Source organism: Melozone crissalis, unplaced genomic scaffold, assembly GCF_028551555.1.
Source record: "Melozone crissalis strain CALT ecotype California unplaced genomic scaffold, PUWL_Pcris_2 ptg000027l_1, whole genome shotgun sequence".
NCBI classification, from domain to species: Eukaryota; Metazoa; Chordata; class Aves; order Passeriformes; family Passerellidae; genus Melozone; species Melozone crissalis.
The window spans coordinates 60,677,439-60,701,831 of record NW_026535805.1 but is presented as its reverse complement, the minus strand read 5'-3'; the positions used below and the strand labels follow the sequence as shown (position 1 = coordinate 60,701,831).

Sequence of the window (24,393 nt, the reverse complement as noted above, 5' to 3'; positions counted from 1 at the left end):
TGATTACTTTGAATTTTATTAACAGAAACACAGTTTCTACATAAGAATTTTGTATTGGGGGCTATTTATTTCTGAGTTTTGAGATTTTATGTACTTCTACATACCTGCTTCCTTTTATGACTGAATTACCAAAGGGCAACGTGATTTACAAATTCAGAGTTAGAAACACAGTTTTGAAATACCACCAAGGGTATGTGGAATTAATGCAATATACCTGTTTTACGCCATTTTAAGAACTATTGGCCATAGTAAAATACAACTTTCATTAAAATTAAAAAGAAGAAATGCTATGCCTGCAAATAACCCCTCATGTTAAAGCAATTACATTCTACTTAAAACTCTGAATTAATGGTGAAGATTTGATAGTCAGAGCAGTCCTGGCCATATGCAGGCACAAAACAGCCAAGATTCAGAGCATGCATAATCAGTACAAATGTGTGGTCCTAGGATAACCTTTATTTAGTACTGACAAACTGAGAAGTGCAAAAACTTTACTGGTTTTGTATGTAACTCTGCGTGGTGGGTAGGTGTATGTTTTGGAGAAGCTACTCAATCTCCAATAACCTGTGATAAATAACTTAAAGAGGAACAATTTTCAGCTCCCCTGATGTTGCTGAAAGACTAACTGTCAAAAAAAAAAAAAAAAAGAATGTAAAGGTATGCACACAGGATGATAAACACAGCTGTGCAGAAACAGATAAGGAGGCCTACAATGGGTTTTTAGCAAATTTAATATAACCAGAAACAACAGGGCATACACAGAGAAAAACTTCAGGGAAAGTCACCTTTAATATCAAAGCATTCAGTGAATACAATCACCAAAGACCCCTCTTAAGAAATCTCCAGAACCATAAACTTCCAGTAAGAGGTGAATGCATGCATGTTAGTTCTAGGAAAGTGATATTTATATACTAAATAAGAAGCATGTTTTAATGAATATGTATAGTTATAATGAATAAAATCCCTGTCTCACTCCAGACACAGAATAAATCTACTGTGTCCTCCACAAGTAAAGAACGCCTGCTTTCTAATACTTCAAATTGTGTTAAAAAGTTTATTTCAGCCAATATCGGTATCATCTGACAAGTTCAGCATTTAGCAACTTTTAATTTTGCTGCACATTTTTCTTGTAAAAATAAAGTGCTGCTCTCAGACCAGTGTGATCCCTGCTGCAGGAATTAGTTCCATGGCAGTTCAGAGTGACCTAAAAATGACAGGCGCTGGAGCAGTGGGGACTCTACTTGGAGGGAGAAAAATGAGCTGCAGCCTACAGCTCCAAAGCCGGGGCTGACCTGCACCGCTCCGGGGTGAACACGGCCCATGGCCGGCACAGCATCACATCATCCCTGTTCGGGGATGCTGTTTATGGTAACAAACTCATTCCAGGAGCAACGCTCCGAACCTGGAGCGGAGTGGTTCTCGGCCCGGGCACCGAGGGAGTCAGAGGTAGGGAGACTTCAACCAGCGGTCCCTGGGTCACTGCGGTGCTCAGCCCCACGGGCCGGGGGTGACCGCGGCGCTGCCCCTCCCGCCGGGGCCGCGGGTGCTCCGCCGGGCCTGGCTCTCCCCTCTCGTGTCCGGGCAGTGGGGGGCCCGGGGCGCTCCGTGAGGGCAGCGCCGGCGCCACCGTCCCACCGCACCCTGCCCGCCGCTCCGCGGATCCCCGTCCCGGGCCGCCGCAGCGGGATGGCGCCGGGGCTGCTGGACCTGGTGCACTTGACAACCTGGGCCGTGTGTGCCGTGATCAAGCTGCCGCAGCTGGTGGCGGTGCTGAGGGCCGGCTCGGCGTGGGGACTCAGCGTGAGCAGCCTCCTCCTGGAGCTAGCTGGGTAAGGCGGCGGGAGCAGGGCTGGAGCCACGGGTCCCCTCGGCCGGGGGTGCGGGGCCTCGGGGCTGCTGCGGCAGCCGGGGACTCATTCCTTCCTCCATGACTCAGGTGGGGCCTGAGGGTGCGCTGAGGGGCGGGCGGCCTGGGGGCGGCGAGCACTCCCCGCTCCCGCGGAGCCACATCGCCCCGCTCGGAGCTCAGCACCAGCCCAGCTCAGCGCACAGAGCCTTTCGGGAAGGAACTTCCTGTTTTAGTGATTCCGCTTTTTCATTTAAAGGGAAACTCGTCTTTTTTTACTTGACCAAACCATCCCGGACCACTCATGTCGCTGCATACAGCAGCTGCAGAGGGTGTAAGCCTGTGTTTAGGTTATTCAGTGGCCCGTGTGCTCTGTGGTGCAGGTAGCTGTACTCGTCAGACAGGCTTCCCTCACCCGAATCAGTAAGACTTAAATAATTCCTTAAGAAAATTACAAGCCGTGTCAAACTCCAAAGACTTGTGAGCCTGTAATGAGCTTACATGGGCTAGGCTTATTAAATCTTGCTTAAAGAGGATTGTATGAAACGACAAACAAATAAGCTCGGTGTGTGCACGTTCGGGTGTGGGTACGAGCGAGAGAAAGCACCGTGAAGAGCCCTGCCTTGGCCCAGCCGGGGGCTTGAGGTGGGCAGAACACTAGGAAAGGGGTTTTATCCAGAAAAATCCCCTTACAAAAACGGCGTGGTGTGTCTGAGGGTGCCCGTGCCGTGTCTCCTGGCAGAGACACAGCTCCGTTTACAGACACCTCTCAGTGGAGCTGTGCGGGATCCCTCACGTTCCGCCGTGGCCGCTCCCCGCCCGCCTCTCCCTGCAGCACTGAACCCGAGTTTCTGCTGTTTACCCTTAACACACCTCCGAGTAAATGAAGCGAACTGGAGCTCCAGCAGAGATGACTGACCCCACAGCCTCAGCCAAAAAGCGGTGACAACACTTCAATAATTTGCGTGCGGTGGTGTGCATTAAAAAGTGTTTCTAAGTAATGTTTGAGATGAGCATGGAGAAGCTGGAAATGTCTCTTCAGCACCTGTGGGAGAACCATGGTACCCACACAATTACAGGTTCTGGTCTTCTTTGAAGCATGTATTGTATTTAGTAGCCTGTTTATCCTCCTACCTTTAAATACTTTGAATCCAGTTGCAGGGAGCTGAGTGACTACCACTACAAGCTGGGCTGGTTCTGTGAAATCAACATAGAGTGACCAGGTGTGAGGGGTGACAGAGACACATGGTGCTGGTGGCTAGGGATCTGATTTGACTCTATATCAAATAGCATTCCTAGGAAGTTCAGATATTTAAATTCTGAATGCTGTAAAAGCCAGTTTCTTACAAGGCAGGCTGTTCCTTCTGCCATTTTTCTACACCAGAAACCATAATATTTTTTCTTATGTAAAACTACTCTGAGTCCTTTCTGTTTTCCTTACAGCTTTGAATTTTCTGTCTAACCCCATGGACTTGCAGGAGAGCTGGAAGTACAGAAAACATAAAAGTTCAATTCCTTTTGGGTACTGTATTGTGGAATGGCAGGAAGGAAAGTTGCCATTGTTTGGTGCACTTAAAAACAGACTCTTAGTCTGACCAGTAGAGCTACACTCGTAGTGTAATCTCATAACAGTGCAGTCTAGACAGCTTGGAAGACATTTTCTACCCCTATAAAACTTGCCTAATGCACAGATTGAACTACAGACATAAATAAAGAAATCAGAGTTATCCTGGAGGTGCCAAGACTCTGGCAGAGAGGAGGTATCTCCTAGATCTGAAAGCCTTCATTTCTTTCTCAGCAATTATGATAAATAAAATTATGCCCTACAGATTGTGACATAAAGACCTTGGTGAGAAGTGTGGGCAATGAGGGTAACAGAAATAGATTACAGAATGATCAGGCTTGCTCTGTGTGCCTGTTGTTTGATCAGTTTGACAGCAAGGGCTACACCTATCTGGAGCCTTTTGGCACCACCAAAACAGTATAAAAGTTGTGAAGGCATTTGTGTCCCTCTGTGCAGTCATGTTTTGTATCTCTCTGTTCAGCCTCCTTGTGTTTCTGAGGTACCACATCTATTATGGTTACCCCCTGGAGACGTACCTGGAGTTTCCTGTCGTCATTGCACAAGGTAATTTTTGTAAGGCATGTTTTGGAAATGAAATGGGGCTCATTCAGCGCTCCAAGTCTCTGCATGTAAGTACAGTGCTCCACTGCAGTGATGCTGGACTTGGGGGAAAGAGGGAATTAACATCTCATATAAAACTGAATTCTTTTAAATGCCATTGAAAGAGATGGTCAGGTAGAGAAGAAAAACCTATTACACAGAGTCACAGTGTAAACTCGTCCTTTTGTCTGGTTTCTCCACTTGGGAGAGAAGCATACTAAACACTCCAGACTCTAAGGAAAGCTTAGTTTTGGAGATTGCAGTATTTCATCAATCACATTTGAGAGACAAAGCTGTAAGAAAGGAGTTTCCACAGACCTCGTGCCCAGTGGAACTGTCTGGGATTGTGTTTGGGCCCCTTCAGTCCTTTCTGTGACCAGCCACCTTTTGTTTATTGCAGATGTCATTCTCCTTGGCTGTATTATGCATTTCAGTGGAAAAGTGAGACGAGCTTGTTTCTATGCACTCGTGTATCCTTTGAAATCTGGGAGGTTTGGTTTATGTGGCTTGTTTGGCAGTTCTTTGCATGGCAGCTGTGTCATCATTTCTTGTGTGCTACTATTGTAAATCATTCTCAGGCACCCCTCAACATGTATTCCACATTCCCATGCTGATTTCTGGGATCACAGTAAAATCTCTGCAGGAAGTAAGCTTTATATGTTTGCTCTGCTTTAGAAGGCTCCCAACTGATAAAGAGTAAAATAAATTCTTAATTTACATCTTTTCTACAGGGATGCAGAGTAGAAATATAAGATTTTTTTTTAATTATTTTTTTTTTAAATTCCTGCCCCTGTAGGTTGTACTTGAAATAAAGACAGCACTGTTTGGGTTTTTTCTAAATAGGACTTGGGTTTAAATCTCAAATCTTGTGCTTTGGAGCAGGTTTTGAGAAACTCCAGACACTATTTGACCGAAGACAGTGTGAAAAATAGGAACACTTAGTGTTTCATCCAGTTTTGAATATGTTTTATCTCGATTGTATAGTCTGTTAAAAAGTTTCAATAAGATTATTTCCAGATGTTTAAAAAAAAATATATTCCTCAGGCAGTTTTGAGAACTTTGTATCGTATAATTTAAGTGCTATGAAACTTAATGTAATGTAAGATATTGGGTGGGCTGGTATATGATAACACTGCAGAAGTGGATAATAGATCTGGCCATGGTAAGTGCTACATGATTATCTGAAATTAGATCTTCACAGGAAATGACTTTGTTTTTCTGGAAGTATTTATTAGTGGACTCTCTCCTATATAAATGTACTTGGAAGAATTTGTCATTTTAGTTAGCTTTCAGCATAACCAACCAGCTTTCAGATACAGGTTCTTTCTTTTGTAAGCAGCTGGGAAATAGCACCGAAAATAGAGACTCTATGGGGGGAAAAAAGGCATGTTCTGAGATAAGTTGTTACTTGGTGGTGCCTTAATTAAAACTAGCAAATACTTAAAATGTTGAAATTCTGCTGCCACTTTAGTCCTAACGTCATAATCCCAACCAATAAATCTTTAACACGAGAGGAAGAGAGTAGAGCATCAAAGCATTTGAAGCAGGGATTGTGACATATTTCTTTTTTTCCCTTTAGTCATACAATTTTGCAAGAAAAATATAATCTGATAACACCTACAAAGGTTAAAGATGGTCTTTTCTTAGCAAGAGAGAGAAAGTAAAAAAGTAATTGAGATGAACAGGATCTGCTAATGCAAAAGATGATACAGATGGGGAGAAAAGCTTCCAAACCCTACACTCATCCTTACTTGCAGCAGAAATCCAGGCAGGGCACAAAGGCCCGTGTGGAGTCCTTGCTGCCTTTGCAAAATCCCCTTTAAAAGGGGGACTGAGTGAATAGTGCATTCCTGTTACTATTTTTCCCTCCAATTGGACTAATTTTCCACACATTCTTGTCAGTTTTCTCATTCCTTTATGGTTTTGTTTGCCAGACATAATGGTAACAGATGGTCTGAATCAACCTTGCTGTTTAGACTAGGTCAGTCTCATTTAGGTGACTTCTATAAACAGTTTTATGGAGCAGGTTGAGAATCCTTTTTTGTTTCCTTGCTTCTTACTGCATTTGCCTCTGTCAAGCATTTGTCAACAACAGTAGCAACTGTGCTCTTTGAGCTTTTTGCTGGGCAGTACCTCAGAAATGAGTCCTTGTTTCTGGCAACTCCCATTTTTTGCTTCACTGCTCCTTAGTAAGAAGCCAAAGCACTTGGGTTGCCACATACTGGAAAAGTGTAAATTTTTTTTTTATTCTAAACGAAAAAGCTTCTCCTATTCAGGCAATACCATGGCAGAGGCAGAGGTTCTCTCTCTTTTTCACCTGCTTTTCAGAATCTGTGCACACTCGTCAGTGCAGCCAGTAGGCTGGTTCAGCTGCAGCATCTCTGGGAGACCAAAGATGCCAGAGAGGCGAGCGCCCTGACCTGGGGCATGTCTGTGTACGCCTCTGCAGGTAAGCTACAGACAGCTTGGTGTGAAGTACTGAGTTCCTGAGTTCTCCTAGTTCCTTTTTTCATAGGTCTTTACTCAGTCATAGCAGGCGAAGATCTTGCCTTGGTTTCCCTCAGTGCTGACACCTGGGACTCAGATAACACAGTCTCTTGAAAACAAGTTTTATCTTTGACACCAGTGATAAAAAACAATGACTTAAAATGTGAATATGACCAAGAGAACTGGAATTGAAATAACTGAAAGACTGTCTTTATGAGGAAAACTTTTCCATCTTCTATGATGTAATAAAGTTACTAGTGTTCCAGCATGAAAAGGTGCTAAAATTTCAGGTATACAGTCAGACAATGCTAATTTTGAAAAGCTGTCTACAAATAAATACACACTTTAACTGAATGCCTTTAACTCTATGGCTACTTGTAATTACATTTCTTGACAGAATTTATGAACAGTCATTTGTGGAGTTCCTGTGGCAATTCCCCAGTGGTCTGCATGAGCAGTTCTACAGCTGTTTGTCAGAAGTGCCTTTTGCATCTTCACAAAACTCATTTGAAATATTCTCACAATAAAACTCATCATCCAGTGATGCTGGATCTATTTCTACGTGAAAAAAGTCAGTAATTACAAATTGTGGTGAACAGCAACAGTAAACTTTATAAATGCTTTTACTCTGCTGCAAGTGTGAAATAATTAACATTTAGGTTCCTTGTGGGAAGGGAAGCTGAATTCCTTGTATTTGCAAAACCCAAAGGCACACACGTGAACATTCCCAATGGTTAAGTCATCCTAACTCAACTGTGGCTGTAGCTCATTGTCAGCTCCTGAAAGAGGGGCTGAACAGAAAGAAAAGCAGTAAACTGACCACATCCAATCTAGAGTGATAGATGTAAAAATTCTAATTATATCTGTGATTTTCTCATTTAAAAAGACCCTTAATATATTGTCAGTCAGCTTTGAGAGCTTGATCTCCGAAGCCAAAATAATGAAGAGTGGACACACTAAAAGTGGGAATGTGTACAGTATATATTTTCATGCAAGATGATCTTCTGTTGAAAACCAGATATTTTATAATTTTTTAGAAGTATAAATGTGTCCTATGTGTTCCACTAATCAGAATTCATTCAATTTACAGCAAGAATTATTACAACTCTAATGACTACAAATGATTATGCAGGTGAGTGAAGTATGGAATTCTCTGCCTTTCCAAGGGAACGGCTGTCACAGTAGTTTTTACTTGTGTTGCAAAACACTTAGAAAGTCTCACAAGAACAAACCATGAATGTGACAGCTTAGCATGGTGAGGGCAGGAGTTACACAGGATTAAAAATGGTGCAACTGGTCGAAAAGGCTTTTTTTTTTTTTTCAAATGACAAAAGCACTACAAAATTAATTCTGAAAATAGCAAAATAAAGTATTAAAATATTTACTATTTTAATAAATAAATAAATATACAAAAAAACAAGTTTAAAAAACCTGTAGTAATTGAGTGAGATTTTCAAGTGATAAGTATTTCACTTATTGACAGCTTTTTGAATTAAAAATGTATTTTAGAGAACTAAAAACTAAAACTAGTATGTGAACAGTTTTAGGTCCAACATTGAGAAAGTTTATGGCAGGCTGAAAATAAAATGGTAGGCTAGTAAGAAATTTTTTAAAACTGACTTAAAATATATAATTTCCAACAAATTATAAAACAGATTTATTTAACAGCTTCTTACCATCCTGAGAAAACCACAAGAGCTAGGGAATGTCACAGATTTTTCAGTAAATTGTTCAAAATCAAGGCTTGGTGGATGCAAGAACAGTAACAATCCCTTTGTACTTCATCTGGTTCCTTGTTCTCGCTCAAAACTGTTTCATCAGAAACATCACTTGAATGGATTTTGTAATTTTGAAGCATCCTCTGCAGCCCAATAAAGCTGTAGCTTTGCAAGCATTTCAAGTGGGTCTTTCACTGGAAAGGGAAGTCCCATTTGTGGCCCACATTTCCACCCCCATGCCTGCTGCTTTTTCTTTGCCAAGGTAAGGAGTTTGTGGGGCTCTGCAGCTAACTGGTCACCAAAATTTCGCAAAATGCTCATGCAGGGATTCGGGCAGGGTCAGGTACTGAGTCCACATCACCCACAGCTACACATTTACACTGAGGGGGAGGGAGGAAACACCAGGAGAGCAAAGCTGGTGCTGGGTAAAGCTGCTGTTTGAAACACAGCACCATCCACTTTGGCACATGGAAGGGCCAGCAGCATCACTGATGCTGTGCTGCTCTAATGGAAAATGTTTCCCATTAAGCTGCAACACTGAACACATTGACACGTAGGAAACAGTCAGGTATCACATAGTTCTGAAACAGAGTTTTGTGTACATTTCTGTGAATATTCCACCTACCAAACAGACATCAGAAATACCTGTACTTTAAATACCTTCTCACAGGTAGAGGTACAGTGCTGTTATGGTTTAAAGCTGATTTAACTCAGGTACTGAAAAACTGGTTTTTTTGTCAGATTTTTTGTCATTAAAGTCTGACAGATCCAACTATCTCCTGTCTTCTCAAAGTCTAAACTTCAGAGATAGCAGTAGAGAGTAGTTCCTTTATTATAAATAACACTTGCAACTATAAAGGACATGTGAGCTGTGACTCTAAATTTAACTTCTGGTGTACATATAAATTTATATGAGGCTTCTCATGCTTGTACTATTCTCCAGGTTACAAAAGAATTAAAGGTACTGAAGTGTATAATTTTGAGCTATCTCTGAAAGTGATCAAGTGCCAAATGCTTGGATTCATGCTCAGAATGTGTGGATTCCTGAACGTGGCAATTGAAACTAATTGGCTGAAAACAGTTTCCAAATGTGAACCAGCCTGTGTGTACACCAGCAAAAGTTTACAAACCAGTGTTGTAACAGCAGTTGGTGTTTTTGATTTATGCTTACAATATTTTTTTTCTCTTTTAGTTCTCATCCGTTTCATAGTCATGCTCATTCTCAATATTTGGGTCACAGCCACAATCCTGCACTACAAGAAGATTAAAAAGACTGATTAGACGACACTCATCAGCACACATATCATTACCATAAAAAATATCATTAAGCCTAACGAATTTAAGAACTCTTCAAAGACTGAGGAAGCTCTCTTTCTCTAGTATTTACCCTTTAGCATAGTTACAGTATTTACAGTACTTACAGACTTACAGTATAGCACATTCATGCTTGCTTTCTCTTAGAAATAATTCTGATAAGATACTTAATTTAAGCAGCATATTTTTATTGGTCATTTCAGACAAGTTTCACTGATATCACATTTTCTCTGGATTTTTTTACTACAAGGTATTTCATAGTTAGATGTATATATATTCTGGTATCACTTCAGTACTTTCTGGTTACATATAAGCAATTTTCTTCAATTATACATGATCAATTTTGCACCAACATACTGACTTGTCCTGCTGCAAAACTGTAAAACCACAACAGAAGTTTGTCTTCTTCTTGCAAGCAACTCAGTTCAACATTAACTGTCTGTATTTTAGGATGAAGAAAATCTGAGTCAAGGCCCAATCCAGAATAAGGTTCTAATTACTAAATCACAAATCCAGTTGGATTGTAGCACTTACATGCAACACTTAAATAGTACAATTTATACAGCTGATACAGGATACCCATAGTCACTTTCCTCAGCATACCCAGTTTTTAATTGGATAAGAGAGCAAAAACTCAACTACAAATTATTTTTCAACCTGAGCTCTCATTCACTGAACATACTATTTTGGGAACAGCAGGGACAGGAATGTATGGGAATTAATGAAACTGTGGCCAACAGTTAAAAATACCGTTCAAGCAAAAGTTCCTGGAATGATATCCAGAATTCCCAAACACCATCCATACTGACAGTGACATGTGCACCTTGATGCATCTCAGCAGACTGATCTCCTGCAGTTGTCAGGTTTTGGTGATACTGCTCTGTGGTTTGTGAATTTTTGGCCTGTCAGTGCTAAGTGTGTTGAAGAACATGGACTTCACATAAACTTTTACTTCAGAAATTCTAATAAATTTTGTAGTACTTAGAGTAAAAAAGGGGAAAGGATATTCTTGACAACTATTAACAGAGGATTTTGGTTTTGAAAGTACTGCCTTCACAACCAAAAGTTATGTTAGTAATCATACAGCTTGCCTTCATTTAGCATTACATTCCCCAAAATTAAAAGATACAACATTTCAAGAGTTCTTACGGTATTCTGTTGATTGGCATGTAAAAACCTAGGCACCCTTGATCCCAACACCCTTGAAAACTATGGGAAGACTGCATTGACTCCATTTGAGGCAGGTTTTCTTTGAAACATTCTAAATTGTGTGACTGCTGTGGAGCAAAGGGATCTGCAAAAGCAGATGTTTCTGCCAGTGAGCATGCAGCAATCGGAGCATTCACCATCAGAAAGCAGCTGCTTCGTACTCTAAATTTTAGTGGGAAGGGCTGGGAAGAGATGTGTCTGTGGGCAGTGATTTCATGTATCCCACATCACTGACAGCAAGTCAAAGATGAGCTTTTCTTTACTGCTCCAATAAAAAGTCAAATCTTTCAATGTTGGTTGAAAGATTAATTGTAAACATTCTGATTTTACTAAATGTGTGTAAAGTATCTGAAGTGGTCTAAATGGTGGCAAGTGGCATGTGATATATTTTCCAGGTGATACTAATAAATGCAATTTTTCAAGATTGATAGTGTCATTTTTACAGTTAATTTTCATTGCATTTGAGTTTTTATTGTTTATTGTTCTCTCCATACATGGAGAGAAAATGAAATATTCATTACAGGTCATAAATGGGCAGCTTTCACCTTAACATTTGAAGCATCAGGCTGAATACTGACCTGCCAAATGCTAAAGAGCTCCAGCATCTTAAAATGAAAAAAACCACGGTTGCTTTTCAATTAAAGCCTTTTCTTGATAGAGAAAGATTTGTATGGAATTCAAACCCTCTCTGTTATTGACATCTTTCACACTCCTGAGTGATGCTGTAGCAAGATGAAGCTGCTCCATTTTTGGTTTGAGAATCAGCACCTCAAGATGGTTTTTTATCATAAAATACTGAAAATGCATTTAAGAACAGTTCTTAATAGGTTACTTAATGCATTTTGAATAAATCACCTTAGAAACCTGTGGGAAAAAAAGACTGAGGAAAACAAATAAAGCTGGGTAATTAATGAACTTAAGGTAAAGTAATTTTGTGGACTTGGAAAGCTGGACCATGAGTTCTGATTCAAGCTGCAAGAGATATGGAACAAATCAGAAACTAGCAGTAAATAGTTGTACACACTTTTTCCTCTCTCAGAGAGTAACTTCCATAAACAGAGGCACATTCAAATTCCAGGCAAGCCCCACGAAAGCGCAGGCACTGTGTTTTCCAGTAAGTAAAGAATAATCTTCTCGGTGGCTGGATTAAAGGCAACAGCTTTAGACAAACATAGGCAGGATAAATCTTGTTAAACTTGTCATTCACCAGTATCAGGGTGGAAACAGGGAGGTCATTGGCTGTGTAATGCAGCAGCAGGGCAAAAGCAAGCAGGGAAAGCATCTTGGATTTACGGCAGAAGGTGTAAGCAAGTAAGCAGCTCTTGTCCACAGGGCTGGAAGTAATCCAGCCCCATTCACAGATACTGTACAGGTGTGGAATTACACACTCGGTGTCTAATTGTACCAGTTCACAACATGCTCACAAGGTAACACAACTTGTCCTGCCCTGGCTGACTAAGTATGTGTCTTGCCGGGGCTTTCAAAAACTTTGAGTCTTCTTGTCTGTGAGAAGACAAGCTCTGAGTTCCAGTACAGTCCACTAAATAACCCCAAGAACCTCCAGCAGTGGCTGTGACAAACTGTGACTGGATTGGGCAGCAGGTAAGCTAGAAGCTCACTTCAGCTGTATGAGAGAGAAAACATTTACCATGAGATTTACTCTTGAAAGAAGGAGGATGTGAGCCCAGAGACAGCAGGCTGCAGGTCTGGACATAGATGTGGACAGGGGAAGAGGTGTATAGTTTATTTGTTCTGGACTGTCCTCAGTGAACAAACACTGAACACAAATGCAAACGCATCCTCTCCCCTCCCTATGGGCGTCCCTTAGCACTGGGCATTCTGTGTGAAGCAGACACAGATCTTTCCTTGTGCTGCTCCAATCCACCAAGGGATGGGATTGCTTGGACTGCTCAGGAGCCCCTCTCCCTGCCGGAGCCCCAAGCCTCTGTCTGCCTTACGCTGTGAACGTGGCTGCTCCCCAGCCTGGCTCTGCTCAGCTGATCTACTGAAACACAAGAGAAAGGAGTGGGCTGGGGAGGCAGGGACAGCCCCCAACCGCTGCGGGTTGAGAGCTGGATTTTAGTGCAGTTTGACTCTGGAGACCAAAGTAATTCAGAATTAGCTGAATGGCCCCAATCTTATAAAACACCTTTACTCACTTCTTTAAATGTGGTAAAATTACTCTTCCTCCACCAAACAATCATCCACTTAGTGACATATGTAATAGGGGGAAAATTAAAAAAGGAAATAATAGCTGAGTCCAGGCAAGGAACTATTGTAAATGAAAAACTCCACAGATGTGGAGATAACTGATATGAGGTAGTTTCCCAGCCATGTATTTTCCCTGATGATAAATAATAATGACTTCCCTCCAAATTCTCTTCAGGCTGGTTTTTCCTCTCTCTTCCAAGTTCTTCCATACTTGAAATTCATATTTATGTATGAAGCAGAACATGAAATGTCACTGTCATCACCAATAATGGTCTAAGGATATCTCACTTTTGAAGGTGAGGAAACTGAAAAAAATATCTTAAAATAGGATGTTCTAAAGTTCTTGGTTTGTACTAAATTAAACTTGCTGGATTTTGAGCCAGGGTTCTCCAGGACACTTCGCAGTTCTCGGTGATGACAACTGTTGAGGTCAAACAGGTGCCTGGGAGCCACAATGAACATTACTGTAAGAATCTGACAGATCATCACTTGTGATGGATCCAATTACAAGACCTTGCAAGCCTCACAGACCTGAGTCCTGATGGACCTCAGGTGTTTCCTGTCTAGTGGCAAGACAGACACGCAGTCATTTTCAAGTTAAAGGTGTCAGCTATTCCATTCTACATTGGCAGTAGTTTGGGGCAGCCATCTGTGTCTTGGAAAAAAAATTCAATCTTTGGGCTAGGAGTAAAGTAAGAGATTTTTACATCATAGTTTTGATGAAATTTAATTTGGGATACTTGAAGAACAGTTTAAATAATTGTCACAATTTTCTTCATACCCTGTTTTATTATTTTATCTTAGAACTTTCTTAAATTGTCAGAAGCCTAAACAGGTACCTCTGTGCATTATGTGGTATCACTGACTCACAGGGAGGGAGCTTTAAGAGGGCAGACACTTTATCTGTCAGGTATTCTGCAAAATGATGTAAAGAACAGAACCTCCATCAGTCTAAAACATGACAAGTTGGCTCATGATGGTTCTGATTCAAACTGTGTAGTAACAAGGCTCCATGCTGAAAATCAATTCTACTTACTACCTTATTATAATTGCAAGTCATCTGAGTATATGCCTGCTCTGGAATGTACAAGATTTCTGCTTTGGAATGCGAAGGCTTTGGCCAGCAGTACCAAGACCCATACTATATGAAAATCATAAATGGAATAACACACATCCTGTGCCTCACTGGAGCCTCTGTCAGGTAAATCTTAATGAAGCACGATTTGAGCTTCGATAAAGCATATTTTAAATAATTACTGGAGAGAAGTTCTTTCACCTTTGAACAGCTGACTATATACAGATCCTGTACAGTGGTCTTTCAAGAGTCTGACTTATTTTGTGAGGGTTTTTTTCCCCCATGAAATGCACTGTCAGCACAACTTACATTCTTCATGGACTCTCTGAGCTCATGGGCATTTTCCTCTCTCAGCCATGTTGGTTTTTTTAATTTGCACAAATGCCCACCTTCCAGCAATACAACTCCCATTGCTGTAGCTCAGAACAGAGCTGGCAGGGGAGCCTCTCCCCATGGCTCCAGATTGGACTAAAGGCTACGCAGATCCTACTGAGTCTCAAGTGGCCCCCAGGACACAGGGATTGTAATATGCTGGAAAACATCACACAGACACATGAGACCATGGGATCCAGCAAGCAGATTCAAGTCTTGAAGCTGCAGCCAGACCTGTACCCAACTGCAAGGCCTGCTCCAAGAGCCTACCAGAAAATGAACAGTTGATGTCAGAGACAGGGCAAGGCGAGCCAGTATGAAACAGAGCTCAGACCTCAGGTGGGGTATGCAGCTCCTTCAGTCTTAAAAACATAAAGGGATTTAATATCTCAGGTAACTCTAAAACAAGTTTCTATCAGTTCACTTGTTAATAAAAAGTAGCACTTATTGAAGGCAACTCAGTGCCCAAAGTCTCAGCAGTTGGTGATGCAAAGGACAAGAGGACTGGCTGTGATCTCACAAGCCTGGTGTGCAGTCGCTGGATAGCCATGCTTACCAAGTGGTGCAAGAGCATCCTGGCCTATTGCAAAAAGCACCCCAAACAGCAATGACAAATGACAAGAACTACATGACATGGGGCCCACAGGGACAGTATGCAGAGAAGCAGGCACACATCTCTGAACAAACACTGGAGGCCTTGACCTTAAAATGAGGTGGTAAGACTGAAGGATCCCATGCAGTTGTCTTGGCTGTGGAAACATTTCTGTGCAGCTCCTCCAACAAGTAAGGGCTGCAGGGACATGACATTATTGGACTCTCTGCCCTTTCTTTTCAGGGTGATGATGTGTTTTTCCAGAGTTCTTTAAGGTATCAAGACTACATACACTTATAATTTAAATTTTGTGACCTTTCACCATTACTTTCATTTTGAAAGCTCACTTTCATCTTGCACGTTCTACAAGATTATTGGAGCAAAAGCAGCTGCAGTCAAATCCAAGGCTTCACCCTTGCAATATCGAGTAGTAATGTGGCTTTCTTACCTTTATAAAACACTGCTTCCTGCCTACAAAGTGGCAAAGATTCCACACCCCAATTTTCATTAATAAGACCGGGTAATTAGCATCCCTGTGCCAATACATTATTTTCTCTACATCCCCACTCTTAAGAAAGAGCTATGTTTCTACAGCTACAGCTTTTCCATTCACTGCAGTTGTTTCTGGGGAGAACTAGGCTGGATGTGTTTTGAGTATTCTTCTCTGCCACACACATTGCAGTAGACTTGTCCAGTTTCTCAGATGAGAATGTCTGAGCATGTATACCTGTCCAATTTTTAGGCAACTTCAGCATCGAACACAAATTGTATTTTCAGAACCACTCCATCAATATCTTTTACGGAGATTAGAAAGAAGAATCCTCCCCACCCTCACGAGGGGTACTTCAAAGCAGCAGGCAAACTCTGTGATCCTTGGGATTCTGATAGAACCCTAAATGATTCAGAAGATTATCTTAAAAAATAAGAAATAATGTTTTTAATTTAAAGTGTACTATGTGTAGAGATGATTACTTGTAAAAAACTGTAATGCACTGAGAAAGGCACCAAGCCTGTCAGAGGTCAAGGACTGTCTAGATCATGCTTTTAGTCATATGGTTTAGTTTTAGGTAGTTCTGTGAGGAGCAGAGAGTTGGACTCGATCTTTATAGATCCCTTCCAACTTGATGTATTCTATGATTACATGAGAAAATAAATTAATCATTATTGTAACATGAATGTCAAGGCAAACTACCCAGGAATGTGGAGGAGACTGAAATACTCCAGTTTACTGAACTGGACCTTGTTCTTCTGCCTCACAATCAGAATAAGGAGGTGATTAAGGGTTTGTATGAGCAATGCAGGTAAGAAGTTTGCTTTCATATAAGCTCCCCCTTTTCACAGCAGCATCCCATATACAACCTCACAAGCACAGGATGGGTAAAGGCACTTGGGACCAAAAGATATAATTCTCTTTTAAGGATGATTCTCTCAAAGCTAGATGGGAAATTAATACATTGTAAGATTACAAACAGAAAGGCTCAAATTTCTAATGATCACTTGACATTAGAAACAAACAAGAAACTAAAGAGAAAAAGCCCATAATTTCAGTGGCAGCTTTCCTGGCCTTGGTGCCTTCAGAGAGCCACTGAATGCCTGTCAAAATGTAGGAGGTTCAGTGTTTTCAAGAGGCAGTAAGAGAAAGTAAGTGAAATTTCAGTGATGTTTTAAATTTGGCCCCTGTCACTGCCAAGATCTTGAGCCTCCTGCATGTTTCCAAGTCCTACATCCTACTGTGATTCTGTGTCATGTTTTTGGTTACAGCATCAGCCATGCTCAGAAGCACAAGAACTACCACAGTTTTCCTCTAGTTAGAAGCAGACCTGGTGCTGGGTTGCTGGCAGTGCTGGAGGAGCTGCACTTTGGCAGGGACCACAAGAGGTAGGGAATTGCAGCACACAACTAGGACAGAAGTGGAAATCTCATTGCAGAAAGGTCTTTCTGACACCTGACAAGGTAACTTCAGTGGGATGTGCCTGTCCTTCTGTTCTGGTGAGCTCTTGGGACTGGGAACTAAGGAGCAATTTCTGTACAAGTGCCTTGAGCTTCTGGCTCCAACTCTGACCTCTGGTTTCCCAGAAGATTAATCTGCAGCTTGGCTATACCACTTCTTTATGCTTGTGAGACAAAAGGACTTGCAATGAGAGAATTTTCTATAGGTAAGTCATTCAGGCCATAAAAATGTCCTGTTTGCTTAGGACAAGACTGTAACAAAAAGAAAATGTTAAAACATCAGTGACTTTCAAGACAAATACTCCTCAGTTCATGAATATGCCCTTCTCTCAAAAATATTAAAAGGTCACCACTAGATAATAAGGAAACAACACAAAACTCCAGGAACTAGCATTAAAGAGGTGTTTGCATTTCACAGCAGGGTAAGGGAGAAGAACAGAAGAGCAGCTCTGCTTTCTTTCTGTGTGCTGGGTACAAAGTGAGGTTTGCGCACCTCAGCCCAGGGGCCTTGAGGAAGCTGTGCTAAGTGAGCTCTGCTCTGGGCAGAGCACAGGAGCCCAGTGCTCCTGCACTGCTCCCCGACTCCGTCTCAGCACAGCCTGCTGTCCGTACAGCTAAGGACTGCTTGTACAAGCATGGAATTCCACACTGGGACTAGCAATACTATCATATAGTACATCTCCTAAAATGTCAGGCTCAGCAGGGCCCCGTGGACTCACAGTAAATGAGGGCAAGCCAGGGAAAGAAAGTGCAAAGGATCCAGCCCCAGCAGTGGAGGAGCTGCCAAACAGCTCCCCTGGAATCTGCTCTTTCTCCAAACACACAGCCTTTGCTGGGCTGCCTTTGGAGCAGCCCTTGCCTTTCCCATATCTGCTGCAGTAGTTATCTTTAGATTTAAATATTTCAATTAATTACCAGCTTCTCAAGTTCAGGAACTATTTTACCTTACTCAAATAGTTTATTTAAAAATATATATATATATATAATATTCTCCAATTCAGAAAAGGATAGAACTTCCCACAATGTAACATTTTTTTATATATATATATAAAATATTTATGCATTCAGTGAATGGAAACAGTTTTACTGTATACATTTTTAATGTTGTACTCTATGCAAATCTGCATTATCTAAAAATATACCGTACTTCTGTAAATCAAAATAAGCAGGGAAAAACCACCGTAGCTGTACTCTGGGTTATAATACCTAACAGAAATTATATGAAAGTTTTAGTTTTGAATTTAAGAACTCACAAACAATATTTTACTTTGTGAGCACATAAATAGAAGACTGAATACATTCTTGCTTTGTTAAGCTGAACTGTAGTAGAGGTTACAAAATGTAAATATATTTATTAATTTTCAGTATTTCAGTGTTTCCAAGTCCACTTTTCATGATAGTGTTAAATAAAACATGGTCCTATCCTTCCAAACATTTCAACACTCTTTAAAAACAAAAACAAACAAACAAAATTTTAAAGTGAAATGTCCTCCTTCATTGAAGTGTTAGATCATATTTTAAATTACTGCACTCCCACACAATATTTTATATATATATATATTCTAAATATATATATATATTTATATATATATAAAGAGACCAAATAGGAGACTACATTTTTTACTGTCAATATGTTTAACATCACATACTGTAGTTGTATAAAACATGCATTTTCTGGGATAATTATGAACACATCATGAATGAGCCCATATATATTATATTTTTTGTACAACTCCAAGTTTAAAAAAAAGTCAGAATAAGTGCCTCTGAGGCCCTTTCTTCCCAGCTATCAGTTCTCAAAACACACTACTGAATTTTTTATCTATGCCTACAGCTATGTGCTAGAGAACCAGATTAAAACTTTAAAATACATCTACAGTATGTTTCACTTTTCTTAAAGTTTGTGACAGTCCTCAGATATTGTGTTGTGAAATGTAAAAATAGTCACAGATTCTTTTATTTTCCAGAAATAAAAAAAAAACACATCTAGGAGAGTATGCAAAAACAAGGCAAAATGAAGTTTCATAGCACTTAATGAGGGTTAATATAAGTCAATAAGGAGTATTGAGGTTTGTAAAAAGGGCTGGATGAGCAGTTACATGTACAAGCAAATGGTCTGGTAAATCCCATGCTCTGAGACATTGTTTCTGTAACCAACACTTCTCCACCCTTAAAACCAGTTGATATACATTCAAAATAGATTGACACTGATATACTTAATAGGTGTAAAAATAGTGCACTATTTTTTCTGCCACAAAGCAAAACTGCATCCTAAGAGCTGGTAAACTTTCTTTTTCCTTAAATAGAAAGAATGGGCAAAAAAAACTTGAAAAAAATTTAAATTAAGGCAATTAGACAGGTACAAGGGGACTGCCCATGATGATGTAGCTGAAACTAGTATATACTTCAAACCTATACTAGCTGCTGAACACTGACATGCAGCTTCTGATAGATGTGTATGAATGATATAAACTTCAACATTATGGCTTTATACAAGTGCATAGTTGCAACTGCAATAAGTAACGGTATCTGATTAATAAGCATAAAAAAATAAAGTGGAAAGATTTTTAAACCCCTCTTGCAGTATTACAGTACAATATATTTACACAGTTTAATGGTCACTTCTCACAGATGAAGTCTCTATCACTGTGGTGGATCCTCCTCCGGTTCTACGTGCAGACATGCTGGTGGCATCTTTACCAAAGCTGAAAAGTCAGTTTCTTCCATTGCAATACTCATTCCTCTCGATCCTTTTATGAAATGTAGTGTATGTGTCTTGCCAAGAAAGCTTTTGTGGAACAGAGCTTAAAAGGTTACCTAACATATCCTTTGACTATTTACCAACCATTCCTCAACTGATCAGTCACTTGGGAGAATACAGGAAAACCCTCAGAGATTAGTAATTTATATTGCAGCAAAAATGTAAACCTCTGATATATATAGCACAATCTCTCAGGAAAATATATATTTTTAATATATTTTGGGATATGTTTCAGTCTTGCTGTAATGGGAAGAAAATTATCACCTTGACTGTGTCTGCATTCACGGAAAGCAGTTAGCTGAAAAAGAAGCAGGAAGTTTGGTCAGTAAGTGCAACAAATGTAAATCTGACAAAAATATACTTCTTCAAAGTCTTCCTTTAAGATTGGTTCATCATTGTACTTGTGAGAAGCGCCTTTCCTCTGCATCCAACAGCAACATTACTCCAGTATAGCACATCCTTACACACTGTAATCCCAAATCAATTAAACCCCCTTGCAATGCATGAGGGTAAAGTACAATATGCACAGTGCAATAGTCACTTCTAAAGGATTAGTGATCAGTAAGCTTTTAATACACAAAGATGCAGAATATTTAATTAAGATAATGCTCATTACTGTGAAAACTAAGCCAGTTAAGTTCTGCCAGAGCTGGTTCCTCAGTTCCCAGAGCACACAGCAGAGGAGCAGCCCCAGTGCCACTGTTATACAGCTGAGACATATCTCACATACTGTTTAAAACAATTCTTAGGCATTTAACATTTAGGTTTTTTCTGTGTAAATATAAGATTGCATCAATGTGTGAAATGATCAGATCCTGAGGTCTATAAAACAGGTAAAGCTATTTGCAATACATCCAGAATTAAGCCATGGGACAAATCAGATCACTGCAACAGCGGGATGTTTCTAAAGCAGTCAAGGAAACCACACCACAGAAGCTGCAAACCCATCTGTTTACATAGCTGTCAAACGCCTGGTTAGGTACCCAGAAAGCACAGCACTGCAAAGGAAAGCCAAGTCAAATTCACTTCAGAACAGAGGTAGAAAAGCAAAATGCAGAACTCCAGTGATTTCATGTCTGCTAGCCATAGACCAATTTATATTCAAAGCTTAGAAATGAAAAGTAAATACCAAGTCTACTTCAGCTAAACATCTAACTGCTACCATCTCCCTTTTATCCTTCAAATATTCAATGCTGAGGTTCCCAGTATTAGCATTAGAGATGAGCAAGGACCCTGAAAATAGCAGTTTTGGGGTTTTTTTTTCAGGCAGGCAGACATGAATTTTGAAAAAAATATCTAAAATTAGAAAAATAAAAACACTGGCAAAGGCAACCACTTTGTTTTAATGAAAATGACTCCTCTAAAAGTTCAATATGATGAACAGAATCTCATTTTTCTATTTAAATTTTTAAAATGAGATCTTGTATTTTCTCTGCTTTGAGAAACAAAATCCAACATAGCATGCTGTATTCAAAGGCAAACAAATCCATTCCTCTCTATTTAGATTTACCCCTTATACTTCTTCAGAAATCAAAAACATCGTCATCATCATCATCACCATCAATATCATCAACATCATCAAAGGACCAATCCCAGTCCTTAAATGCCAGATCAAGTAATCTGCAACAGGAGGGTTTGATGTTTAATGAGCGTCACACTTCTATAAAAGACTTGAAAATTCCTTTTGCTATCACTAAACCTTTTTAACTGAAAGACTGTTTAAGGTAGGTGGGTTTGTTCCTTTGCCTATCACGAGTATGAAGATTCAGTTAGTGTTCGTGAAAGTTATGAATATTGCATTCATTGCAGATCCATCTCAAAAATAATTCTATTCAGTACAGAACTCTTACCATGTTGATTTTTCCCCTAGAATTTCAGTAGGAAAGACCAACATGTACCTTTTATAAAATTATCTGCTTTCTGTTTTGTTGCTGTTTTTGCTGACTGAGGTGGTTTTATGCTCTTCTGCTATCCCCTTCCAGACCATAAGGCAAACCTAACAATTTTTCCAATAAAATCAAATAATTTTGAGTGCTGAAAAGAACATTGAATAAGATAGCACTTCATCTGAACCTACAAACAAACACAGCAGGATTTTACTGTATCCCAAAAACAGGGTGATTACACTGTGAAGCTATTCTGTAGCTTGTTATTTAAAGTAAAGCAATGCCAAAAAAGAGGATTTATCAACTTGTTGTCTAGGCCTCCCTGTCTGTGCTCCTTGTATGGTCACTACAGAACAAAGAAGGCAAGCAAGGCAAACCCTGTCAGCAAATGAGTCATTTTACTTATCTGAGGCATTTATTTTGGGATGAGGTGAATCATTGTCTAGAAGCACTCATCTCTTTCTGTTCTAATATCTTAAGTACTAACTTTTCAACTGCTATAGCTACAACAAATGAAACACAGCCTAGTCATCTCTCCAGTGAGCTGGAAGGATCCTAATTAGGGTTGTATGCCAAGCACAGGATGCAGGCATGGAAACCTTACCCTAAGAGAGCATCAATATAAACATGTTACATTGTTTAATACAGTTAATCACATGTTCTAAACAAAATGGGTTTGAGAGGAATTTGTATTTTCAGGCTTTAAACTATTTAAACCTTGAAATGTGATACAGCCCTGAAAAGGCTCAATATTCATTTGTTACATGAACTATGGCTATTACACTTAAATTTATAAGAATTAAAATACATGAAAGTTGGTTTTTTTTCAGTTTGGAATTATCCATTTGGCATGACCCAACCAAATGGCTGAGCAGAAATTATATGGTCTGTATGAAAAACTGGTTTGCCCTTTCTTAAATCCTCATGAAGAAAAACAGCCATGAAAGCCATCATTGTGGTTGTGTGAAATTCCTAGCAGGGACAGCATTTTTAGGACCAGGCAGCTTGGAAGGAACCTGCTCCAGGCAGGGTCAGATACAAAGCCAGCCCAGGATGCTCAAGGCCTTGTCCTGTCAGGTGTTGAGAACCTCCAGGGATGGAGCCTGTCCAGCCTCACTGGCCTCCCTCTCTGCATTGGGTTTTCCTTCCCTCCAGCTGGAGTGTCTCCTGGTTCAGGGGAGCCCCTTATTTCTCACCATGCAGCACTGATGAGCCTGGCTCTGTCTCCTGGATGCCCTCCCCAGAGGCTGCTATGGGAGCCCCTGGGCATGTCCATCATCCAGGCTCAACAAGCCCAGCTCCCTCAGGCCTCTGCTCTGACCATCCTGGTGGCCTCTGCTTGCTCCTTCCCCAGTGTGCTGAGGTCTGGCTGAATCTGGGGGCTCAGAGGTGGAGGCAAGGTTGTGCTGCACACTATGGAGTGGCCAGAGTGGTATAATCTCTTCCCTCAGCCATCCAGCTGTGCTCCTCTTGGTGCAGTCCCAGAGCCTACCTGGCTGCCAGGGCCCACTGCTCAGTCCCTAGATTGAACTGGCAACTACATCTCCACTCTTCATAAAGTTCATAAAGGAAAATTAGTTATTTCATATGGTAAGCCCTTGCATAAAAGCCTCATAGAAGCAACACTGAGATATAAATTTACCATAGCAATTACAGTTATTTATGAGTATGTGGTTTCTAATTAAAGGTGTTTAACTCCATACAAATTTCCACTGGTTTGACAGACCTGCATTATTCTGGTAATAGGTGACACGACCTCACAGAACTACGCTTTTCTTCTGTTAGGTACATTTGTGAGGCTCACTTGGAAACTTAAACTGAAGAATTACATGCTTTACACACAAAAACACTCACCCCCCTCCTTTTCCCCCAGTATAGAATGGTAAATACTATGCTATGAAAGCATTTTGAACCAAAGTTCAAGACTGCAAACAGGGTATTGGAAGAAAAATAATTATTTCCAGAACACCTAAAATAGCTATTGAAAAAAATCAGAATTTATCATATACCTTTATATGTTAACAGCAAGAAACTAAATTAGACTGTAAACAGCATGCAGAAGTGATCTACTTGTCCCCCAAATTGTCATGAATGTTTTCCTGATTCATGCTTTCAGTCCTATCACTGATATTTTATTTTTGCACAAAGAAACTCTTCAATAATTGGTCCCTAAAAAGTGATTTAAAAGCTTTTTTCCTTCATGATTATAATAGGTCTATTAATTTAAAATCCAAATTATGAGGTCTGATTCTCTTTAAAATATGTAAATTAAATCACCAAAAATTAGACTGTATGAAGGTTGGGAGGGAAGTGAAATTAAATTACTCTAAGTCCTTCCACTATGCATTTCCACCCATTAAAATACCAGTATCTGTTTAAGATCCTTCTGCTTCATAGCATAAGGATGTTTTGTGGTAATAGCAGCATCACAGAAAGTGTGCTTCCCTGCATTCACCACTTTAACTCTGGCCACACACCCAGCCCAGGTCTCACCCAGCCACCTGAGATACTGGTGCCAGTCTGGTCACAGAACAAAGGACAGCAATCCTGTCTAGGCACTGCCCAATTACCTCTCTGGGGAAAAATGTTCAGCCTTTGCTGAACTGGAACGCTGCAATGAACAAAATAAGTGAGACCAACCTTTTCACAGGCTGCCAGCACTGGGAACTGACAGAAACAAATATAAACTAGTACTGCAGGTGATGAAAAAAGCAAACTGAAAAAAAAGCCACAAACTGCCCTGCACAATCATATAAATGCTACCTGCAGAATGCTATCAACTTCCACAGCACAGCACATAGGATTCTG

At 40.3% G+C, this 24,393-nt stretch overlaps 2 protein-coding genes across 3 annotated transcripts in view; one reads left to right on the top strand and one right to left on the bottom strand.

Moving 5' to 3' along the window:
- Positions 1 to 1,659: 1,659 nt before the first annotated feature.
- Positions 1,660 to 15,172, top strand: SLC66A3 (solute carrier family 66 member 3). Its single transcript, XM_054280083.1, has 7 exons — positions 1,660 to 1,829; positions 3,892 to 3,974; positions 4,411 to 4,480; positions 5,115 to 5,172; positions 6,339 to 6,459; positions 7,588 to 7,629; positions 9,408 to 15,172. The coding sequence occupies exons 1-7, from the start codon at positions 1,687 to 1,689 to the stop codon at positions 9,494 to 9,496; spliced, it is 606 nt and encodes a 201-aa protein (XP_054136058.1). The 5' UTR covers positions 1,660 to 1,686; the 3' UTR covers positions 9,497 to 15,172.
- Positions 15,173 to 15,338: 166 nt separating this feature from the next.
- ROCK2 (Rho associated coiled-coil containing protein kinase 2) overlaps positions 15,339 to 24,393 on the bottom strand; it is a 98,471-nt gene continuing 89,416 nt past the window's right edge. For both annotated transcript variants that reach the window (XM_054279186.1, XM_054279187.1), the window contains one exon: positions 15,339 to 19,997. In XM_054279186.1, coding sequence (XP_054135161.1) covers positions 19,994 to 19,997 — 4 coding nt within the window. In that variant the 3' untranslated portion in view covers positions 15,339 to 19,993. The remainder of the gene's footprint in view (positions 19,998 to 24,393) is intronic.

Bases quoted from the DNA above. Each gene is read 5' to 3' on its own strand.
- SLC66A3 (XM_054280083.1), top strand. From the start codon at position 1,687: ATGGCGCCGGGGCTGCTGGACCTGGTGCACTTGACAACCTGGGCCGTG. The intron at 5,173-6,338 runs GTAAGTGCTACA...CCTGCTTTTCAG, and splicing joins GGATAATAGATCTGGCCATG to AATCTGTGCACACTCGTCAG. The intron at 6,460-7,587 runs GTAAGCTACAGA...TTCAATTTACAG, and splicing joins GTCTGTGTACGCCTCTGCAG to CAAGAATTATTACAACTCTA.